The 20,059-nt window shown below is 42.8% G+C and overlaps 1 protein-coding gene across 7 annotated transcripts in view; it reads left to right on the forward strand.

The window, feature by feature from the left end:
* Positions 1-20,059, forward strand: part of akap13 (A-kinase anchoring protein 13) — a 188,219-nt gene that overhangs the window by 54,711 nt on the left and 113,449 nt on the right. For 6 of the 7 annotated variants that reach the window (XM_036564915.1, XM_036564912.1, XM_036564917.1 and 3 more), the window contains exons 4-7: positions 1,021-1,326; positions 9,116-9,299; positions 14,109-14,301; positions 16,534-19,786. In XM_036564915.1, the coding sequence (XP_036420808.1) occupies positions 1,021-1,326; positions 9,116-9,299; positions 14,109-14,301; positions 16,534-19,786 (3,936 nt within the window). Of the gene's footprint in view, positions 1-1,020; positions 1,327-7,621; positions 7,703-9,112; positions 9,300-14,108; positions 14,302-16,533; positions 19,787-20,059 lie in introns of those variants that run through there. The other variant, XM_036564919.1, reaches the window with a different exon arrangement.

The raw sequence follows: 20,059 nt of genomic DNA on the forward strand, positions 1-20,059 counted from the left end.
TAGAATCAGATACAACACATTCTCCATCAATCTGAAGAACCGTTTAAGCATGCAGGCGGTTCTTTGAGTGTTCATGGTGCTATATAGAACCATTTTCTTTACTAAAGAACTCTTGAAGGACTATATTTTTGCTGTTTTTTGTCATTTTTCTTAAAATCTGTCAGTAGTTCAGACTCAGATCTGCACATATGTGAATGTAAATCTGATGTAAATGCAATTCATTATGGAACTAATTCTAAAATATGTAAATTAAGATTATTAAGAAATAAAAATAACAATGTTTGAGTTCATTTAAACATTGATTTCTTTAATACTGAGGTTATAGCTACACTCAGTGTAGGTTAGCGTGTTCTGTTGGGAGCTCTGCTGTGATTGATGTTGGGAATGTCACTGAAGTCGTTTGTGTTGGAAAGATGGATATTTTAAGGCTCTCGTGTCGTGGCAAACAGGAGCATTCATAGATAAATCATCTAAATAGCATTTAAAGTGCTAGGCAGTGCTCTACACTCTCAGAAATAAAGGTACTAAACCATCATTGGGGCAGTCCCCCTCTTGTCACTGGGGTGGGAACCTCAAGGCTCCATCTCAGTACCTTCAGTCAGGGAACATAACTGAACCATAATCCACTGAAATGATATGTTCTAAGCTGTACTGACTCCACACACCCCGTCTCGCCTCCAGGCTTTTATTTTACTGTTCTGTTTTAAAACATTCGGTTATGAAAAGGTACAAATACGAACTTTTCACCTGGAGAAACTTATTTAAGGTTCACAATCAGACCTTAGAACCACTGTTGGAGCTTTGAGGGAACATTTACACTGTTTGTACCTTGATGAACGAAAAACGTACCTGTACGGAACCTTTATTACTAACAGTGTACAGGAATGGGGATGGTTGTTTTTTATTGTTTAATCACCTTATTCTTGTGTTTTTTACATTGCATTATATGTCGATTGTGGTGGTGTTGATTTTTGAATGTGTTGTATAAATAAATCTGACTCTCCTTCTGCTCCTCTGTAGCTCATGACCGCGGGGAGACGGTGCGGGTCACTCTGTGCCAGGCTCGGCCGGGTGGCTCTGTGGATGCTGTGGCCGAGGAGCGGTTCCAGTATGTGCAGGACCTTGCCCTGGACATGGCCCACTTCCTGCTGAGCGCGTCCGGCCAGCGGGATGGCCTTGAGAGGGCGCTGCTACTGGACGAGTGTCAGATCCCCCTGCAGGAGTGTGAGCGGCTTGACGAGACGCTGGCGCTTGCACTCAGACACATACCGCTACCGCCGGGGTGGAGCGTACTCGGAACAGACATAAACACGAACTCCCACACAGGTACTGCATAAACACAAACCTCCAGATTGCAGTACAGTACAGGAAGTGTAGGGGGCGATATGGCTTCTACTGTTTCATTTAAAAAGCCTTTATAATGTTCATATGATCCACACAGTCACTCTGACAGACTGTAATACACTACAGGAAGTGTAGGGGGCGATATGGCTTCTATTATTTCATTTAAAAAGCCTCTATAATGTTCATACGATCCACACAGTCACTCTGACAGACTGTAATACACTACAGGAAGTGTAGGGGGCGATATGGCTTCTACTGTTTCATTTAAAAAGCCTCTATAATGTTCATATGATCCACACAGTCACTCTGACAGACTGTAATACACTACAGGAAGTGTAGGGGGCGATATGGCTTCTACTGTTTCATTTAAAAAGCCTCTATAATGTTCATATGATCCACACAGTCACTCTGACAGACTGTAATACACTACAGGAAGTGTAGGGGGCGATATGGCTTCTACTGTTTCATTTAAAAAGCTCTATAATGTTCACATGATCCACACAGTCATTCTGAGATCCATAATACTCATTCGCTCCCCCACCTATCAGCCCAGCATCAGCCACTGTGCTGCCCACTTGCTTCATACTTTGCTCTCTGTCGGCCGAGTCATCGAAACACAGCCGGAACAGCAGGTCAGATATTCCAAAAGAAAACATTCCCACCCAATTTATAAAGCCCTTTTTGGCGCTAATCATTTGGCCCTTTTTCAGACCAGGCTGTGGTCTGATTTCTGGACCCGACAACTGATTCTTATCCTCCCAAAAGAAGTAACTTTTTAGGACAGGAAAAAATTTCCCCCAGACTTTGACAAGCAGCATGAAGAAAGATGAGAATGGATCCCAGAAATAGTGCAATGCCATATTTTCACATTTGCATTTTTTTTTTTTTTTCATTGCAAGTTTTTGGTCCAAAGGCTGTAGTCTTGTACCGATGTTGGTGCCCAGACGTCCCGGTCCGGTTCTCCCATAAATAAAACATGAGCAGCGTCCCTGCTGCCGGCTGTGGCCTAGAACATAAAAATCTTGCTGTGGAATGAAAATGGTAATCAGATCCAGCAAAACCAAACAAACGATTAAAACGCTATCACCAGAACTCTGGCGCTGATTGCAGTAAAAGAGCTAAACTGTGCCTCTGGGATGGCTTTGTACACACACTTTAAATACCTCTGGACCTTCGGGCGGTGGGGGGTGTTTGGGAGGGTCATGGGTGTTTGGGTGTGTTAGTCTGGATTTATTTATTTTTTCTTATTTTAAGCGAAATCCAGTCTTCGTAAAATGTTTGGACTTTTGCAGGTTTGCAGTAGATGTTCCCATTTTGGGGTCACTAAATCTCGAAAAAGATGTAGGCTCTGTTTGGGAGGTCTGCCTCGCTGTGCTCTGATGTCCTCCCTCTTTCTTTCGTTTGTCAGAAGGCCAGTCATTATCAGTCCCTGCAGTCTGAGTATCATATTATGTTACAAATAGTTGGTGCTTTTGTGATGCCAGCTTCTGTTCTTCTTCTTATCTCTGGAGATCACAAGCTTATCTCTGTCTGTACTAGAAAATCTGTTAAATAAATTGTGTTTTCAGTCTTCTGCTGCTTGCTGAGGTAGATTCTGCCAGTTTTAGACACATTGTGTACTGCATGACGTCTTTAACATCTGCACTACATGATCTGCGAACCCTATTCAGTTCATTTTATATGCTGTTGTCATAGGTAGATAGCTAGATAGATAGATTCATTCAACTTTGTCATTGCTCAGTACAAATGCAAGGCAACAAAATGCAGTTAGCATCTACCAGAAGTGTAAATAGTAGCAATAGTGCAAAACGGACGGTGCAAATGTGCAATAACTGGCGTAAATATGACGTATCTATGAAATATATAACTATACACAGATCAGGCATAACATTATGACCACCTCCTTGTTTCTACGCTCATTGTCCATTTTATCAGCTCCACTTACTATATAGGTGCACTTTGTAGTTCTACAGTTACAGACTGTAGTCCATCTGTTTCTCTGATACTTTGTTAGCCCCCTTTTACCCTGTTCTTCAGTGGTCAGGACCCCCATGGACCCTCACAGAGCAGGTACTATTTGGGTGGTGGATCATTCTCAGCACTGCAGTAACACTGATGTGATGGTGGTGTGTTAGTGTGTGTTGTGCTGGTACAAGTGGATCAGACACAGCAGTGCTGCTGGAGTTTTTAAACACTGTGTCCACTCACTGTCCACTCTATTAGACACTCCTACCTTGTCGGTCCACCTTGTAGATGTACAGTCAGAGACGATAGCTCATCTGCTGCTGCACAGTTTGTGGCCACAAGACGCTGCCCACAGGACGCTGTGGCTGGATATTTTTGGTTGGTGGACTATTCTCAAAAATGGACAATGAGCATAGAAACAAGGAGGTGGTCATAATGTTATGCCTGATTGGTGTTAAACTGTGTTATCTACTTTTACAGTAAGCTGTTATGTTGTATTCTATATACAGTGAATAGTCTGTTGTATGGAGATGTTTGGGATAATAAATAATAAATAAATATTGTGTGCAGCATACAAGTATGAGTATTAGTGGAGTGGTGTGGAGTTCAGCAGGGTGATGGTGGAGGGAAAGAAGCTGGACCTGAGCCGACTGGTTCTGGTCCGAATGCTTCTGTATCCCCTCCCGGATGGGAGGGTGTTAAACAGTGTGTGGCTGGGGTGGGAGGAGTCCTTGATGATGCACACAGTGCTGGTGGTGGATGTCTCTGATGCACTCAGCGGTCCTCACCCATTTTTTGGAGGGCCTTCCTGTCGGCCACAGTGGAGCTGCTGTGCCACACTGTCACACAGTTGGTCAGTACGCTTTCGATGGTGCAGCAGTAGAAGTTTGAGAGAATCTGAGGAGACACATGTTCCTTGTTTAGTCTCCTCAGGAAGTAGAGGCGCTGCTGTGCCTTCTTAACCAAATGTGTGGTGCTGTCATGCATTTGTGCTCCGCATTATGTTTTATGACTCCAATTACAGTATTTCTTTTTTAACTGGCTGGATAATGACCTATCATGAGTCCGCATGTGCTTTAGATCAGTGGAGGAGCTGGTAACCATATTAACAGTAAACCAAGCTCACTGAATGCAGCACACTAGAAAGTCAGTGCTAGAGAAACTTACCAAGTCAGGATTGTTCACAGTGGTGGTGATAGGAACCAGACGTCCACCTCTAAAAGCTCCCTCACAGAAAGTTCCTACATGAAATGAGATTTTGGCCTTAAACTCACATGCATGCAGGGCGCTGTGAGGCAAAATAGTCCCCAAAGAAAACTTCTTATTTCAGATTTTCCACTATTTTCCATCATCAACATTCCATATAAGCTCAGAAGACTCGTGTAGGTTCACTGGTGGTTCTGGATAGTAAATAAAATGTCTATATTTGTGTTGTAGTCATGGCGACCCCTGGTTCCTATCAGCACCACTGTAAAGACATCTGAACCGTTTCACACCAAACCACTCTGAATCTCTCTGTTCACATCTCACACACTGAATTATGCAGAAATTTTGAAAAATGGGTGGAATTCCCCTTTAGCCTGGCCCTGGAGACGCTTCCCTAGAGTTAAATCTGCCAGTGCTGGAGAATGTGAGTGTTTTGGAAAATGAAATTCCTCAGTGTGTGGTGTTCCTGGCTGTGTTTGAGCTGTGTGTGAGTGCCGGTGTTTTCCTGCAGCTGGCTCTGGACACCTGGACCTGCTCTGGAACCAGATCTGTCTATGGGCACACTGCCCACAGCCTCTGCCAGCACTGCCCCCTGTGGGATGTAAAGCAAATGACATGGCATTAAGTATCATGAAGTTGATTAACAGTGCTTACAGTTATGATGGTTGTTTTGCTGTGTGATTTAATTGTAAATGTAATTGCATAATTTGATTTATTACACTGTCCAAAAGTATCTAGACAGCCCTTCTAATCAGTGAATTCAGCTGATTTAAGGAGTGCTGAGCCGAATGTCACCTTGCCAGTGCCAAGCGTGTACTAGAGGGGTATAAAGCCCCCCAGCATTGGGCTGTGGAGCAGTGGAACTGTGTTTTCTGGAGTGATGGAGCTCCATCCAATACCTTTGGGATGAGTTGGAGATCCAGAACTGACCATCCAACATCAGTACCTGGCCTCAGTAATACTTGATCAAATCCTCACAGCAATGTTCAACATCTAGAGCCTTCCCAGAAGAGTAGAGGGTGTTACTGCAGCACAAACCCACTATTAATACTCTTCATTTCAGGAGAAACACTGGAGTCCACAGACTTTGGACATGCTATAGTTGGTCACAAATAATGTACATGCTGTATGGAATATATAGAATCTGTACTAGTTAATTCGATTTTAGTTCGAGGCCCCTTATGTCACAGTATCAGTTACTTCATAAAGTGACGTGTATATATAATGTGATCTTGCAGTTACTGATATTAGCTGTTCATAACTATTCAAGTATTGGTTTATAGGCGTCGTTCAGTGCGTATGCATGTGAAGTCCCCACACAGGCAGCAGTTACGGAACAAAATTACAGCGTACTTTAATCTCTCTGGTAATAACTGCAACTGCTAAGCCATTTTAAATGACCAAACAAGTGCCTTAGTGTTTGGTCTGGCCTACCTAACATCCTAGCAGCTTCTGCTCTGAGCTTTAGTTTCATCTGAACTTTGTGTCCGTTTCCAAGCGCTTAGATGGCAGCTCTGGGCCCTGCTGGTGATCTGCCACGTCGCCTGGCATTTTCGGCCATTAGGGACTTCACGCTCCCCTCTGTGTTTATAATTGTGCCTTTGTGAGAGTGTTTCCTTCACAGTGAATGACTTTTTCAGTAATTCCTCTTTAGAAATGTTCCAGAATGCAGAGCTGAGTGAAGGAAAGTAGTCAGTGTTGATTATATTAGCTGTGTGTTTGAATGAACAGGCCTCGTCACGGAGCTAATTGGGGTTTGGAGGACTGCACGACGTCCAAGTTAACGTAGCGAGTTGAAGCAGCTGATCAAGACATGTTTGGCGTCTGAAGCTTGCTGCTTTAGTGCTGGTATGGGCGGCTCTAAAAGGGCCCTTAGCAGGGTTTTTGGGCCTCCCTGCCTTTCTAGCGCTGTAACATTAGAGGCTAACTAATAACAATCAGTAAATGATATACAGGGACTGAATTATATACAATTATAACTGCCTAATTTGTCATTTGCTGATGTTTGGATGCTCATTTGGGGACCTGAGAAGATACAGTTTAAACTGCAGATTGCTTTCTACATCTAAACCTGGGTTAATCACAGTCTGAGTATCTAAATCTGGATTAATCTCAGCCTAATTATCTAAACGTGGATTAATCACAGTCTGTGTATCCAAGCCTGGATTAATCACGGTCTGTGTATCCAAGCCTGGATTAAACACGGTCTGTGTATCCAAGCCTGGATTAAACACGGTCTGTGTTTCCAAAAGTGGATTAATCACAGTCTGAGTATCCAAACTTGGATTAATCACAGTCTGAGTGTCTAAACCTGGATTAATCACAGTCTGACTATCTCAGAGTATTTCTGTCACTCTACAGTGACCCATTTCACCTCGGACCACTCTGAATGACTTTGTTTACATCTGAATTATGCAAAAATTTTGATAAATCTGTGGAATTCCCCTTTAATCCGGCCGAACTCTGCACCCCTACGTGACCTGCTCTTCCGTATATCTCTGACTGCACCCAGCCGGACTGCACTTCACCAGCCACCTTTTTTTGTTTTTGTCTTGGCTGCATTTCCAAATTAGTCTCTGAATCCCCAGCGGCCCGTTTAACCGAGCGCTCCCATTCCCAGCCGCTCATTAACGACCCAGAACAATCCCCCCACTGTCCGTCCCCCGCTGACCACCAGCCTCAAATGCCCGCTCTCTCACACTCTACAAAACAGCCACCAGTGATCACTCATTACTCTAAAAAGCCCTTAAACAGGCCCGGCTTCTGCTGCTCGGACGGAAACATCGCAGAGTTTCAGAGTCCGTGCTGTAAATTATTTATCTCTGTGTCACTCGCATGGGTTTACCCAGAATCCCTGCTTAAAGGGCCGCCTGCCCTTTTTTTAAATGCTCAGTGGCCTTCATTGGGCCTGCTGTTTTTAGAAAGTGATGCATCTGTGGCTGATTGGCTGAGGCAGTGAGTGGGCGGGTCTAGATGTTATCAGACTTTGGCTCAACAAACACTGCGAGTTCAGCCCGGCTGATGGTTCTCACAGGACAGTTCAGAGCGCTTACACTGCGAACGAAAGGAAATGGATCGGACTGATGCTGTTCGTATTAATATCTGGAAAACTGCTGTGATTGTAGTGTAGCTAATAGGAGCAGCGGTAATGGCATAACCGTCAACAGCAGCAGTGACGGGAGTAACTGTAAGCACATTTATTTATTTATTTATTTATTTATTTCTCTCTCTCTCCACTTTAGTGCGTCAGGGTTCCTGCAGGTCTTTAACTGTGAACTTAAAATGTATTATAAGGTCATGAAGTGCCTGAAAGGTCTCGGTTTTACTTTTAGAGGTATTAAATTCTAAGGTGGTGCCTGAGGTCCGGGCTGAAGAGTCGTCATTACATATTAAATTAATTCAAAAGTAGTCCTCCAAGCGAAAATGTCCAGTTGACAGGGGTCCTCGACAGAACTGATGATAAAGTCAGATGTGCAGAAAAGACCATGTAAGGGTTGTCGAATCTCACCTTGTGTATCCATGATTGATTTTCAACCAGTTTGAATAAAACAGATATTAATAAATATTAGAAGTGAGTTTGTGTGTTGTGCTGTGGAAGTACTCGTAGTTTTCCTTCGTTCTTGAAATCGTATCAAAAAGCGTTGAATTAGATGATAACAGTGTGGAGCAAACCAGGTATATCCATGCATGAGATTAGACTGTGTGTTGTATGTTTAATGAAGGTGCAAATATGAGTGTAAGCTGTGTTGTGACCAAAGAGACAAATTTGCAATGTTAATAAACTTTTGCTTCTAAATGGGAAAATATTTATAACTTCTAACATTTGTGTTTTTTTTTGTATCAAAAATATTCTAAATTGCCCATTTTCTACCCTCTCTTTATCCCTTAGAATTAAACAGGCTGTTTTTGTTCCTGTGCCTTTAAGATTAGTAAATGATGTTTTCTGATTGGCTGCCCTGCATTGTGCCTTATTAAAATAAACAACCTGAGCTGAAACTTTCCTAATGACTTCAGTGGAAATGGGGCTAAACTGCTGTAGGCTGAATAGGCAGATGTATGTTAATGAGTTTGTTTCTGTGACATCACAAAAACAGTGAATGCGAAACAAGCTGTTTTTCCCGTATGTGGAATATATGGACTGGGGAGTGAACAGGATGTATTGAAACTTTGACAGTGTTTACATACTACATCAAACTTTGTTTTTTTTTTTTAATTAAAATCAAAGGAAAATTGTATTTTTTTTCAATGATGTGGTACTTTTAAGATTTTAAGCTTCATCTGGTATAATATATAACATTTATTTGTATGTTAATGTGTATAAGAATAATACTTTTATTACTAAAATAGAATAGCGTGTTTGTTGAGTAAAATATATATATATATATATATATATATATATATATATATATGACAGTAACTAGCGCTACCTAGTGTGCCAAAGTAGCAGTGGTGCCAAGGCCAAATCTCTGTTAATACAGGATGGAGCGTCATAACTTAATCATTTTTTTCAAACGTGTTAAATGTGCATTGTTATTATTGAGAAAATGTGATTTTAATAATTAATGTCTCATTGTTTGAATTTGTATGTGTATATCAGCAGATCTTGGACCCCAGGAGACTCTGCTGCACTTTGCGGCACGACGTGGCCTGCGGAGGGTGGCGCTGTTCCTGCTGCAGCAGCCGGGTGGGCGGGACGCCCTGAGACACCAAAACAAACAGGGACATACGCCCGCCGGGGTGGCCCAGAAAAGGGGGCACTCACAGCTACAGCACCTGCTCTCAGAGTGAGTCCACTGTTTAGTCACTGGCTGTGGAGTTTTGAGCGCAGTCAGCTTCGGTGCGTGAAATCAAGCGCCAGCCTGCCAGCACCTCATTTACATATCATTTACATGGAGCACGCCCTTAATCATGCAGGTGTTTTGGTACATAGACATTAGCTTGTGAGCCCATGGCTTTTCTCATAGGTGGAGTTTGAGGTGGAGCATTGAGTGCACTGCTCCCCCTACTGACCAAACTTTATAGTGTTAAAATTACAACGACTGGGAAGAATAAAGTGTAAAATAAACAAATCGTATTAGTTTTTTCAGATGGTAGAATGATGTGATATTATGTTTTGTGATTATTTTCCTAAAATGACATTTAAATCCTGTACTATTGTAGTGAATGGCAATTTTTTTGTGGGCGGAGTCAGTGGTATGAAACATGTAGTAGTTGCAGCATTTGTTTATACCAGTGTGTATGTAAAATAAGTACATCCACTTTTGAACTGGGTTGCCAGGTGTAAACATGATTAGCATTATAGTTATTTTCTATTTTCATTCTCATTATTTGTAGTATAGATGATATTAATAACGTTGGTTAATTGCAAATCAGGCTTTTTTCAGGTTGTTAAATTATAAGGTAGCCTCTTATGCTCCTTGGAACCACCGGTGGTTCCAAAACGCACTGCGTCATATTCTTCATAACTTTCATATTTCATAAGCTACATTCTAAAGGTGGGGGTCGTATGAGAGCTGTAACTGTCCTCTTTCCAGTCAAATAGATGGTGATGTCATTTTAAACCCTTATAATAAAAGAAGCTGAACTCAGTTTTTTTTGTTCTACTGAAAGTCGACCCATTTTTCCACAAATCTGGGCTATAAACTATAAACAGATGGCGTCTCTTCAGTGATCTGCTCTGTGAACATTATTTTTATAAAATAATACAAAGAGCGTCTAAGAATTTTGGCTTTCAGCAGTCAGTTGTAAGCATATAGCAATATGTGTGATCATAAAACACATGTTCTGTTAATTTGAGGGGAGCTTTTACAAAAAATAAATAAATAAAATAAAACTTTACATTCGTTTCATGCAGTTAGTGAATAATTTGCCTTACGATTTGGTCATGAAAATTCAGATGGACAAACCAAAATATACCCTGGAGAATAAGAGGCTGATGGAGTTTAATGTTTTGACAGATCTTTTACAAAAGCTTGGGAAAATACAGCCGAAAAAATGCGTCCCATGTGTGTAGATATGTGTACTGTCAGCTTCAACAAACACAAATATCGATGCATGTGAGTAAAAGCGAGTTGTAAGAATTTGGCCAGGTACTCTGGGACATTTTTCAGTCAGCTGATGTTGAAATATCGGGACTGTGATAAGAAAGCACAGAGTGTGCAGCTCTGGGTAAACAGCAGAAGATATACACAAACTGTAATGAGCCTCTCTCTGACTTGAAGCACGACACAAGCAGTGTTTGAGACTTTCTCTCACGACGCAGTGCATTATGGGTATTCCATGTCTTGCTTGGGTGCATTTCTTGTACACTATCTAGTGCAGTGCATTCGAGGATTACATACTCTCCACTGTGTTTTTTCCGGCCCCACTACAAAATAACAAACTTACCAAATAGAACACTATACAGTGAATACTACATAGTTTTAACAAAATAGTGCACTAAACAGTGAACAGGGCGTAGTTTTAGAACACAGTGGTGCACTATAAAGTGAATATGGGCATAGTGATAGATAAAATAGTGCACTAAACAGTGAACAAGCCATAGTTTCAGACAAAATAGTACATTATACAATGAATAGTGCATAGTTTCAGACAATAGTTCACTATACAGTGAACAGGGCACAGTTTCAGACAAAACAGTGCATTATACACTGAATAGGGCACAGTTTCAGACAACAAAGTGCACTATACAGTGAATAGGGCACAGTTTCAGACAACAAAGTGCACTATACAGTGAATAGGGCACAGTTTCAGACAAAAAAAGTGCACTATACAGTGAATAGGGCACAGTTTCAGACAACAAAGTGCACTATACAGTGAATAGGGCACAGTTTCAGACAACAAAGTGCACTATGCAGTGAATAGGGCACAGTTTCAGACAACAAAGTGCACTATACAGTGAATAGGGCACAGTTTCAGACAAAAAAGTGCACTATGCAGTGAATAGGGCACAGTTTCAGACAACAAAGTGCACTATGCAGTGAATAGGGCACAGTTTCAGACAACAAAGTGCACTATGCAGTGAATAGGGCACAGTTTCAGACAACAAAGTGCACTATGCAGTGAATAGGGCACAGTTTCAGACAACAAAGTGCACTATGCAGTGAATAGGGCACAGTTTCAGACAACAAAGTGCACTATGCAGTGAATAGGGCACAGTTTCAGACAACAAAGTGCACTATGCAGTGAATAGGGCACAGTTTTTAGACAACAAAGTGCACTATACAGTGAATAGGGCACAGTTTCAGACAACAAAGTGCACTATACAGTGAATAGGGCACAGTTTCAGACAACAAAGTGCACTATGCAGTGAATAGGGCACAGTTTCAGACAACAAAGTGCACTATGCAGTGAATAGGGCACAGTTTCAGACAACAAAGTGCACTATGCAGTGAATAGGGCACAGTTTCAGACAACAAAGTGCACTATGCAGTGAATAGGGCACAGTTTTTTTAACACAGTGGTTCACTATGCAGTGTATAGGGGATATTGACATATTAGTGCACTATATCATGAACAAGGCATAGTTTGGGACACACCCCAAAATAACATACTGTGGACACAGTCAAAACTATGTCCATTGCATTAAATTCTGTACAATTGTGGGGTCCAACCATAGACCCAGTTTGTTACACTGTACTGGTAGTAGACTATTTTGTGCTATTTTGTCTTTATTATGTAGTATTTTCACTTGGACCATGTATAAAACCATGCTCTACAGTGTAGTGTTTTGGTGTGAAGTCCAAAGCCATGCCCTGTTTACTATACAGTCTGGCCTAGATAGGCTTTGTCCAAAACTGTGCCTTATTCCCAGTATAGTGCTCTATCCTGGAGGTGTCCAAAGCTATTCACTACATAGTGCACTTGCTTGCAGACGAGTGTCTTGCCTGTTGAGTTAGGCATAGATTCAGACACAGCGCAAGTGTCCCTCCTGCTTGCCTGGTTGTCCTTGCAGCCAAAGCAAACTTGGAGAGAGTTTCTGAACTGATAGTTCCCCGTCGTCTCGCTCGGTTGAGCAGATGGAGAATCAGATGTCTTTGGCCGCCAGTCTGGGTCACTGGAGTCCAGCTTAAGAGTGTGTGTGAGACACTTCGCCAGGGAGAGCGACGTCTGCAGGGTCACTGGCTCAAAGACGGGAAACAGTACAGGCAGCTCAGGGAGCAGAGGGTTTATTTCTCTTCTCAAAAAATCTGATTTCCCTCATGTGTAGACAATCAGCCAAGACGTGTTTGGTGTCTGACGTTTGCTTCTTTAGCTACATTAGCTACGAGGCTCATGTCACTCATAAGTAATGGAAGCTTATACCCTCACCGGTTAGCATTGTGTTTTAATACTATGCAACATACTGTTGTGTAAATAGACCAGTATATTGTATAGATGCTTTTTGAAGGCTGAATTTTGTACTTGAGTCCATGTTTATAGATAACAGTGAGTCATACAGTGTCAGAAACCACAGAATCAAGTCTATTAGAGACACTGAACACCTCCACATGCTTTGTCAGTAATGATTCGCACCATGTACTTAGGTGGGGTATAAGTTTCTATTAATGTTAGCCACATTAGCCTCATAGCTCCAGTGCTAAAACCAACCAAACTTGTCCTGGCTGATGGACTGGATTTGTGGTAAGAGGAAGGAAACTTCAAATTTGTTTTTTTGATTATGAAAAACATCATCGCTGTCATGTTTAAACCTTATAACTGCTTTATTTAATTTTTTTTTAAATACATCATTTCAGCTCATAGCTGTCCTTTACATTGTGTGAATGCGTTGTGAAAAATGAACCAGTAGAAATGTTTCAAAATTTCTTGGTATAACATCTAATCACGCAAAATAAAACGTTTAAGAAATAAAGAAATAAACAAAGTGGTTCAGAGCGGTTTGGTGTGAAACGCTCCGTTCTAGAGTCAGAACTGTTCACAGTGGTGGTGATAGGAACCAGACGTCCACCTCTGAAAGCTCCCTCACAGAAAGTTCCTACATGAAATGTCAGAGACATACATTTACGATAGTTTTAAGAAGATTTTGGCCTTAAACTCCATTCATTGTGGAGGGATACATGCAGGGTGTTGTGAGGCAAAATAGTCCCCAAAGAAAACGTATTATTTCAGATTTTCCACTATTTTCCATCATCAACATTCCATATTAACTCAGAAGACTCGTGTAGGTTCACTGGTGGTTCTGGATAGTAAATAAAATGTCTATATCTGTGTTGTAGTCATGGCGACCCCTGGTTCCTATCACCACCACTGTAGAGACATCTGAACCATTTCACACCAAACCACTCTGAATCTCTCTGTTTACATCTAAACACTGTGTGCGCGTGTGTGCGTGTGTGCGTGTGTGCGTGTGTGTGTGTGTGTGTGCGCGTGTGTGTGTGTGTGTGTGTGTGTGTGTGTGTGTGTGTGTGCGTGTGTGTGTGTGTGTTTGTTGCAGGCCCCGAGGTGGTGTAAGTGCTTCTGTTGTGTAAAGCTCTGTGTAAATGTGGCTCAGCTGAGCGCGGTGTTGATTCAGAAGGTGTGGCTGTGTGTTGTGGGTGTAGAAGGTGTGTTCCTCATTCACAGGTTGTCCTCCTCCTCTCTGTTTATGATTTCAGGCTGGAAGACTCACCTTGTTACGAAACTAAGGCACCCAGGCGGCGTTCCCCAGGAGGCCGAGCATTCCTGCACCATCCGAGCCTGAACACCTACACGCTGACAGTGGACAGCGAGACGGACGTTTCTCCGCCAGACCTGCGGGCGGACGTGGAGGAACTCCAGCGCTTCATTCAGTCCCATCAGCAGGAGAAGGTGATGCACTGCTCTGCTTAGGATGTGTTAGCTCCTGCCAGGTTAAAGGGGAGTTCCACCCATTTTTCAAAATTTCTCTTTTATTTAGTGTTTGGGATGTTAGTCATTCAGAGTGGTTTAGTGCGAAATGCTCTGTTCTGGAGAAACTCACTGGTTCAGACGTCTTTACAGTGGTGGTGATAGGAACCAGGGGTCGCCATGACTACAACACAAATATAGACATTTTATTTACTATCCAGAACCACCAGTGAACCTACACGAGTCTTCTGAGTTTATATGGAATAATGTTGATGGAAAGTAGTGGAAAATCTGAAATAATAAGTTTTCTTTGGGTGCTGTTTTCATAGCGCCCTGCATGTATCAAAATGAACAATATCTCAGACGTAGTAACTTTCTGTGAGGGAGCTTTTAGAGGTGGACGTCTGGTTCCTATCACCACCACTGTGAACAGTTCTAACGTGGTAAGTTTCTCTGGAATGAAGCATTTCACACCAAACCACTCTGAGTGACTCTGTTTATATCTTAAGGCCTGAATTATACAGGAATTTTGAAAGACCTGTGAAATTCCCCTTTAACCACTTAAATGGTCTTATTATTCAGTTATTAACCTTAAAGAGACCATAGTGTACATTTCTTTGTATTCTGGGTTTCCAAGGCCACTATGTGTGTGTGTGTGTTTCTCTATTCTGCCCCATCCTTGTTTTGCATTTTATATATGGCTTTGCCCTTGAAGTACTGACAGTTTTAATCTTTAATCATAGGTGGGAGTGCCTTGGTGTAAAGTGAACTTCACTGGGAGATTCAAACTTTTTACTGTAGAGCACCGTACTGACTCTCCATGATAGATATATATATGGAAAAAGTCATCTGAGCACACCAATAAGCCTCGGTTTACCATTTTACAGGCTTTGAATGCTCAAACAATGCACATAAATACTTTCTCAGTCATACTTAAAGCATTAATGATTGTTGTTCATAATTATCCATGATTTCAAACTTATTCTTCAGTGCAGTTCAGTATGTGTCCAGTAGGTGGCAGTGATTCATTAATAGTCAGGCTGAAGCCCAGCTGCTTGTGCACCGAAGTTTGCTCTGATAGAATCCGTGATTGTAGCCCTCTCGTTTAAATGCAGCTTTAATGAATCACGAGACGACATAGAAGAATGGCCTAAATTCCTGATGCTTTCAGTTAAACCAGCTATGATTTAATTCATTTTAGCATTTTCAAGATATTTACAGTAACATGTCTGTTTAAAGGCCTTTGCTGATGAAATGTGTTGTTGTTCCTGCATTTTTTTATCTAAACAATACAATTTTGTGGCTCAAACAAAGACAGATGTTTCGAATATGAAACACAGAAGCAGTTACCAAAGTACGGATACTTAAGTGTTCAAATTATTGAGCAGAGCCTCAGCATTTTCAAACCTTTGTTTATTCTGCTTAGAATTAAACAGGCTGGTTTTGCTACTGTGCTGCCCTATATATGTAAATTAGCTCTGTTCTGATTGGCTGGCTCGTTCAAAAAGCAGTCCATGATGAAAAAACTCATTGTAAGAGCTAAGCTGTGGGTAAATGGGCAGTCATATGCAAATATTTTAATTATTGTAACATGATTGTACTTCTATTTTTGTCTGTTTTTCAGTTTTTGACATAATTTGAAAATATCTGTTGACTTTTACATTGTGTGTTAATTCAATGATGAATGGACCAAAAGAAACGACCCAAAATGACTTGGAAAAAAGTCTGGTTCCATTGACTTACATTAAAAGTAATGTATGTTTTTTCCTTCTTCTGTGAAGTTACCATTTTAGAGATGAAGGTTTTGTTCCAATAGCAGATATAGACTGTATGGACTGTGGTATGTTTTGAGACGAAGATCCGTTTCCATGATATGGGCCCTTAAAACTTACTGTTGAGTACCTGCTGTAACTCGGCTGCTGTGACTGTACTATGTAAGTTATGTAGTTATGAGGAGGCTCTGGCACTTTAAGTGGTTAGCACATTGCGGTTTGTGTCAGCTGTGAGTCATCAAGGAGCTTATTTGTTTTGTGAGCTCCATACACTCTGTAGGTGGTTGCTATCGGTGACTAAAAACAGATCGCGGCCTGTTTGCTTTTTTTCCCCTCTTCTCCGTCTCTCTCCCTGCCTGCGAATCTGGGTTAATGTTTTATGTCACTTTTAATGAGTGCCGGTTTAAGACCTATCTCTCTCTCTCTCTCTCCTTCTGTTCAGGGTCTTTCTCTGAGCGGGCAGGACCACGTTTCACTGATTCTGAGCAGAGATATCGGCGACAGCTCTCAGAAAGCCGCAATAACTTCCTGCCCTGGACCCTCCCTCCAGAACCCAGCGGAGCATCGCGAAGCTGAAGCCGAGAGAGGGAACGGCGAGCTCCTGAACGGCACTAGGGATTATATCCAGTCAGAAGAGCTGGAGGAGGTGGAGCCGGACGGATCGGCTAGAGCGGATTCTGGGAAGGTGGCTGGTGAGGGTGTGTGTGCGGAGGGCAGGGAGGAGAGTGCGGCTGTCAGTGGCGCTTCCTGTGGAGAACGGCAGCAGGAGGAAGCAGATAGAGAGGTGGGTGTAATCACAGCGGAGCAGAAAGAGCACTTTTCAAACAAAACGTACAATAAAGCTGAATCTGGCAACCCGGAGGAGGCAGCTATGGGCCAGTCCCAGGGGCTCCTCCCCTCAGAAACTCAGCGCAGTGAGGAAAGCGATAGGAGACGGGACTTACCAAAGGAAAAGGAAGGAGAGGCTAGCAGTGGTCAGGAAACTGCAATTTCGAGCGCACTTCGGCAAGACGTTTCAGAGGAAGGCGGCCGAGAGGACAGCGAGAAGCAGGCGGACGGTTGCTGTTCTGAAGGAACGGAGGTGAATTCAGTCAATTTTGGCACTAGTGAGGCACTGATTGGTCAGGAAAGTCCAAGCCTGAGCTCAGAGAACATCAGCTTTTTGGAGGAAAGTGGCCGAAACACCAGTGAAGTGAAGAAAGAAGGCTGCGGTCAAGGGACAGAGGCAAATTCAGGAAATTTCAGCACTAATCAGGCACTGATTGATCAGGAAAGTCCAAGCCTGAGCTCAGAGAACATCAGCATTTCTGAGGAAAGTGGCCAAAACACCAGTGAGGTGAAGGTGGAAGGCTGCTGTGAAGGAACGGAGGCAAATTCCATCAGTTTCAATGCTACTTTTGGGGTAAATTCAGAAGTTAATGCCTCGCAAACAAGTGAGGAAGCTGTTGTTTGTTTAGAAACTGGCAATGAGGCTGCGAGCAGCCCAAAGAAAGATACAGGAAACCACAGTGTGAACGTAGAGGCAGAGCAGGACAAAGGATTTAGTGGTTCAGAAAGTGGCTCTGCATTGGATTCGATAAGCTTGCGGCCCAATATGGCACCGGGACCCATCCACAACGTCCAGCATGAACCTTCTCCTCTCCCAGACTGCCGGACAGCTGAGGAAACGGTTGATACGACTGACCAGGACCAACATCAGCAAACCAATCAAACCACAGTTTCTCCAGCAGAAGGCACATCAGATTGCTCAGAGCAGGTGAGGACTTCTGACTCGTCTAGTGACTCCACTGACAAAGCAGCACCTTCTGAAGATGCAGCAGGAGTTCATGGATTGTCTGATGAAGAGAACCCATGTGAGTGTGTTTCTGAAGCCATAGCTGCTGTTTCTTCCTCAGCTGTGGAAGGCAGCGGTGAAATGGTTCCAACAGAGGGTCTTCTGGCTGAGCCAAAAGATGAGAAAAAGGCCTCAGAAGAAGGTTCAGAAACCCCTGCAGGAGGTGATCAACCCATGGTGGATTTATTAAGTGTGGCTGTACCTAATGAGGCTCAGATATTGTCAGGAGGAAGTGAGGATTCATCTGGAGAGTCATTGTCAGGAGTGTGTGAAGGTGGATCTTTTTCTGATGAGGCTCTTGGAGAAACGTTACCTGGAGGAGGAGAAGATACGTCTCCTTTTGCCGAGGCTGAAACTGATGAAACATCATCAGGAGAAGGTAAAGGTGCATCTCTTTCTGATGAGGCTCCTGGAGAAACGTTACCAAGAGTGAATGAAGATGAATCTCCTTCTGATGAGGCTGCTGTTGGAGAAACATTAGGAAAAGCTGAAGATGCATCTCTTCTAGCTGAGGCTGCAGTTGCAGAAACATCAAAAGGAGGTGAAAGTGCATCTCCCTCTCATGAGGCTGGAGTTGAAGAAACCTCAAGAGGAAGTGAAGTTGCATCTCCTCCTGATGAGGCTGGAGAATCATCACAAAGAAGTGAAGTATCTTCTAATCAAGCTACAGTTGGAGAAATATTATCAAAAGAACATGAAGGTGCATCTCCTTCAGTCGAGGCTGCAGATGGAAGAACATTGTCAAGAGAACGTGAAGGTGCATCTCCTTCAGTCGAGGCTGGAGTTGGAGGAACAGAAAAAACAGAAGGTGCATCTCCTTCAGTCGAGGCTGGAGTTGGAGGAACATTGTCAAGAGAACATGAAGGTGCATCTTCTTCAGTCGATGCTGCAGTTGGAGAAACATTGTCAAGAGAACATGAAGGTGCATCTCCTTCAGTCGAGGCTGCAGTTGGAGGAACATTGTCAAGAGAACATTTAGGTGCATCTCCTTCAGTTGAGGCTGGAGTTGGGGAAACAGAAAAAACTGAAGGTGCATCTCCTTCAGTCGAGGCTGGAGTTGGGCAAACAGAAAAAACAGAAGGTGCATCTTCTTCTGACGAGGCTGCGGTTAGAGAGACGTCACCAGGAGCATCTCAAGCACTTTCTGAGCCACAAAATGAAACTGCACTGGTCACAGACACCACAAATCAAATCCAGAGTCCACAGAATGAAGCGTCAGCTGTAGATCAGACTCAGGAGGTTCTTCTACAGCTAACGGAACCAGCTTCCAAACCTGAGGAGCTATCGTGTAGTTCCTCGGAAGCTACAGTTGCAATTGCTGGCAATTGTGAAGCGATTTCACACGGACAGCCAGGAGAGTCCAGCGAGACCAAGGAGGACTGTGTGAAGCTTAATGAGGAGAGTGCGAGCTTGGATATTGCTTCACAAGTATCTGATGGATCTTCAGCATCTCCATGTGATTCTGCATCCAAGGAAGACAGCAGTGCAGTATTCCCTGACCCTCAATCTGAGGTCATAGCCTCTGGGGCTGAAGGCCAAGCTCCATTGCCGGGCAGCTCTGCCATAACTGTGGAATTGCACAGTGATTCAGGCTTTTCTTTGGACAACACCTCCACTTCCGACTCACTCAGTGCCTCCGCCCAGCCTGTGGAGCCTCTGGATAAGGATAGTGGTACATTCCTGGGTTTGGACACCAGCTCCCCTGTGGAAGTGGACAGTGGTTTGTCCCAAGGCCTGCCACCTTCAGACACGGCCAGCAGCCTTGGAGGGTTATGTGAGAGCAAAAGCCTGGACGAGGGGAGGAATCAGGCAGAGGAGGAATGTAGTGAGAAAGAGAAACCACGCGAGGAACAAGTGGCAGGTAAGATGATTCTTACTGTTGTCATTGCTTTTGTTATTATAAATGCTGCATAATTATTTGCGTATTACTTACATAACATTTATACAGACGGCTATAATTAATTTAAAAATAATTATAAATATAAATAATTCTAAATAATTTTTTTTTAGTAAAGACATTGGTTCTACATAGAACCATGAACACTCAAAGAACCATTTGTATGCTTAAAGAGTTCTTTGCAGGGTGAAATATTTCTTCAGATTGATTATGTACGTGGCTCTATGTAGAACCTTT

Source organism: Colossoma macropomum, unplaced genomic scaffold (genome assembly GCF_904425465.1).
Source record: "Colossoma macropomum unplaced genomic scaffold, Colossoma_macropomum, whole genome shotgun sequence".
Lineage (NCBI taxonomy): Eukaryota > Metazoa > Chordata > Actinopteri > Characiformes > Serrasalmidae > Colossoma > Colossoma macropomum.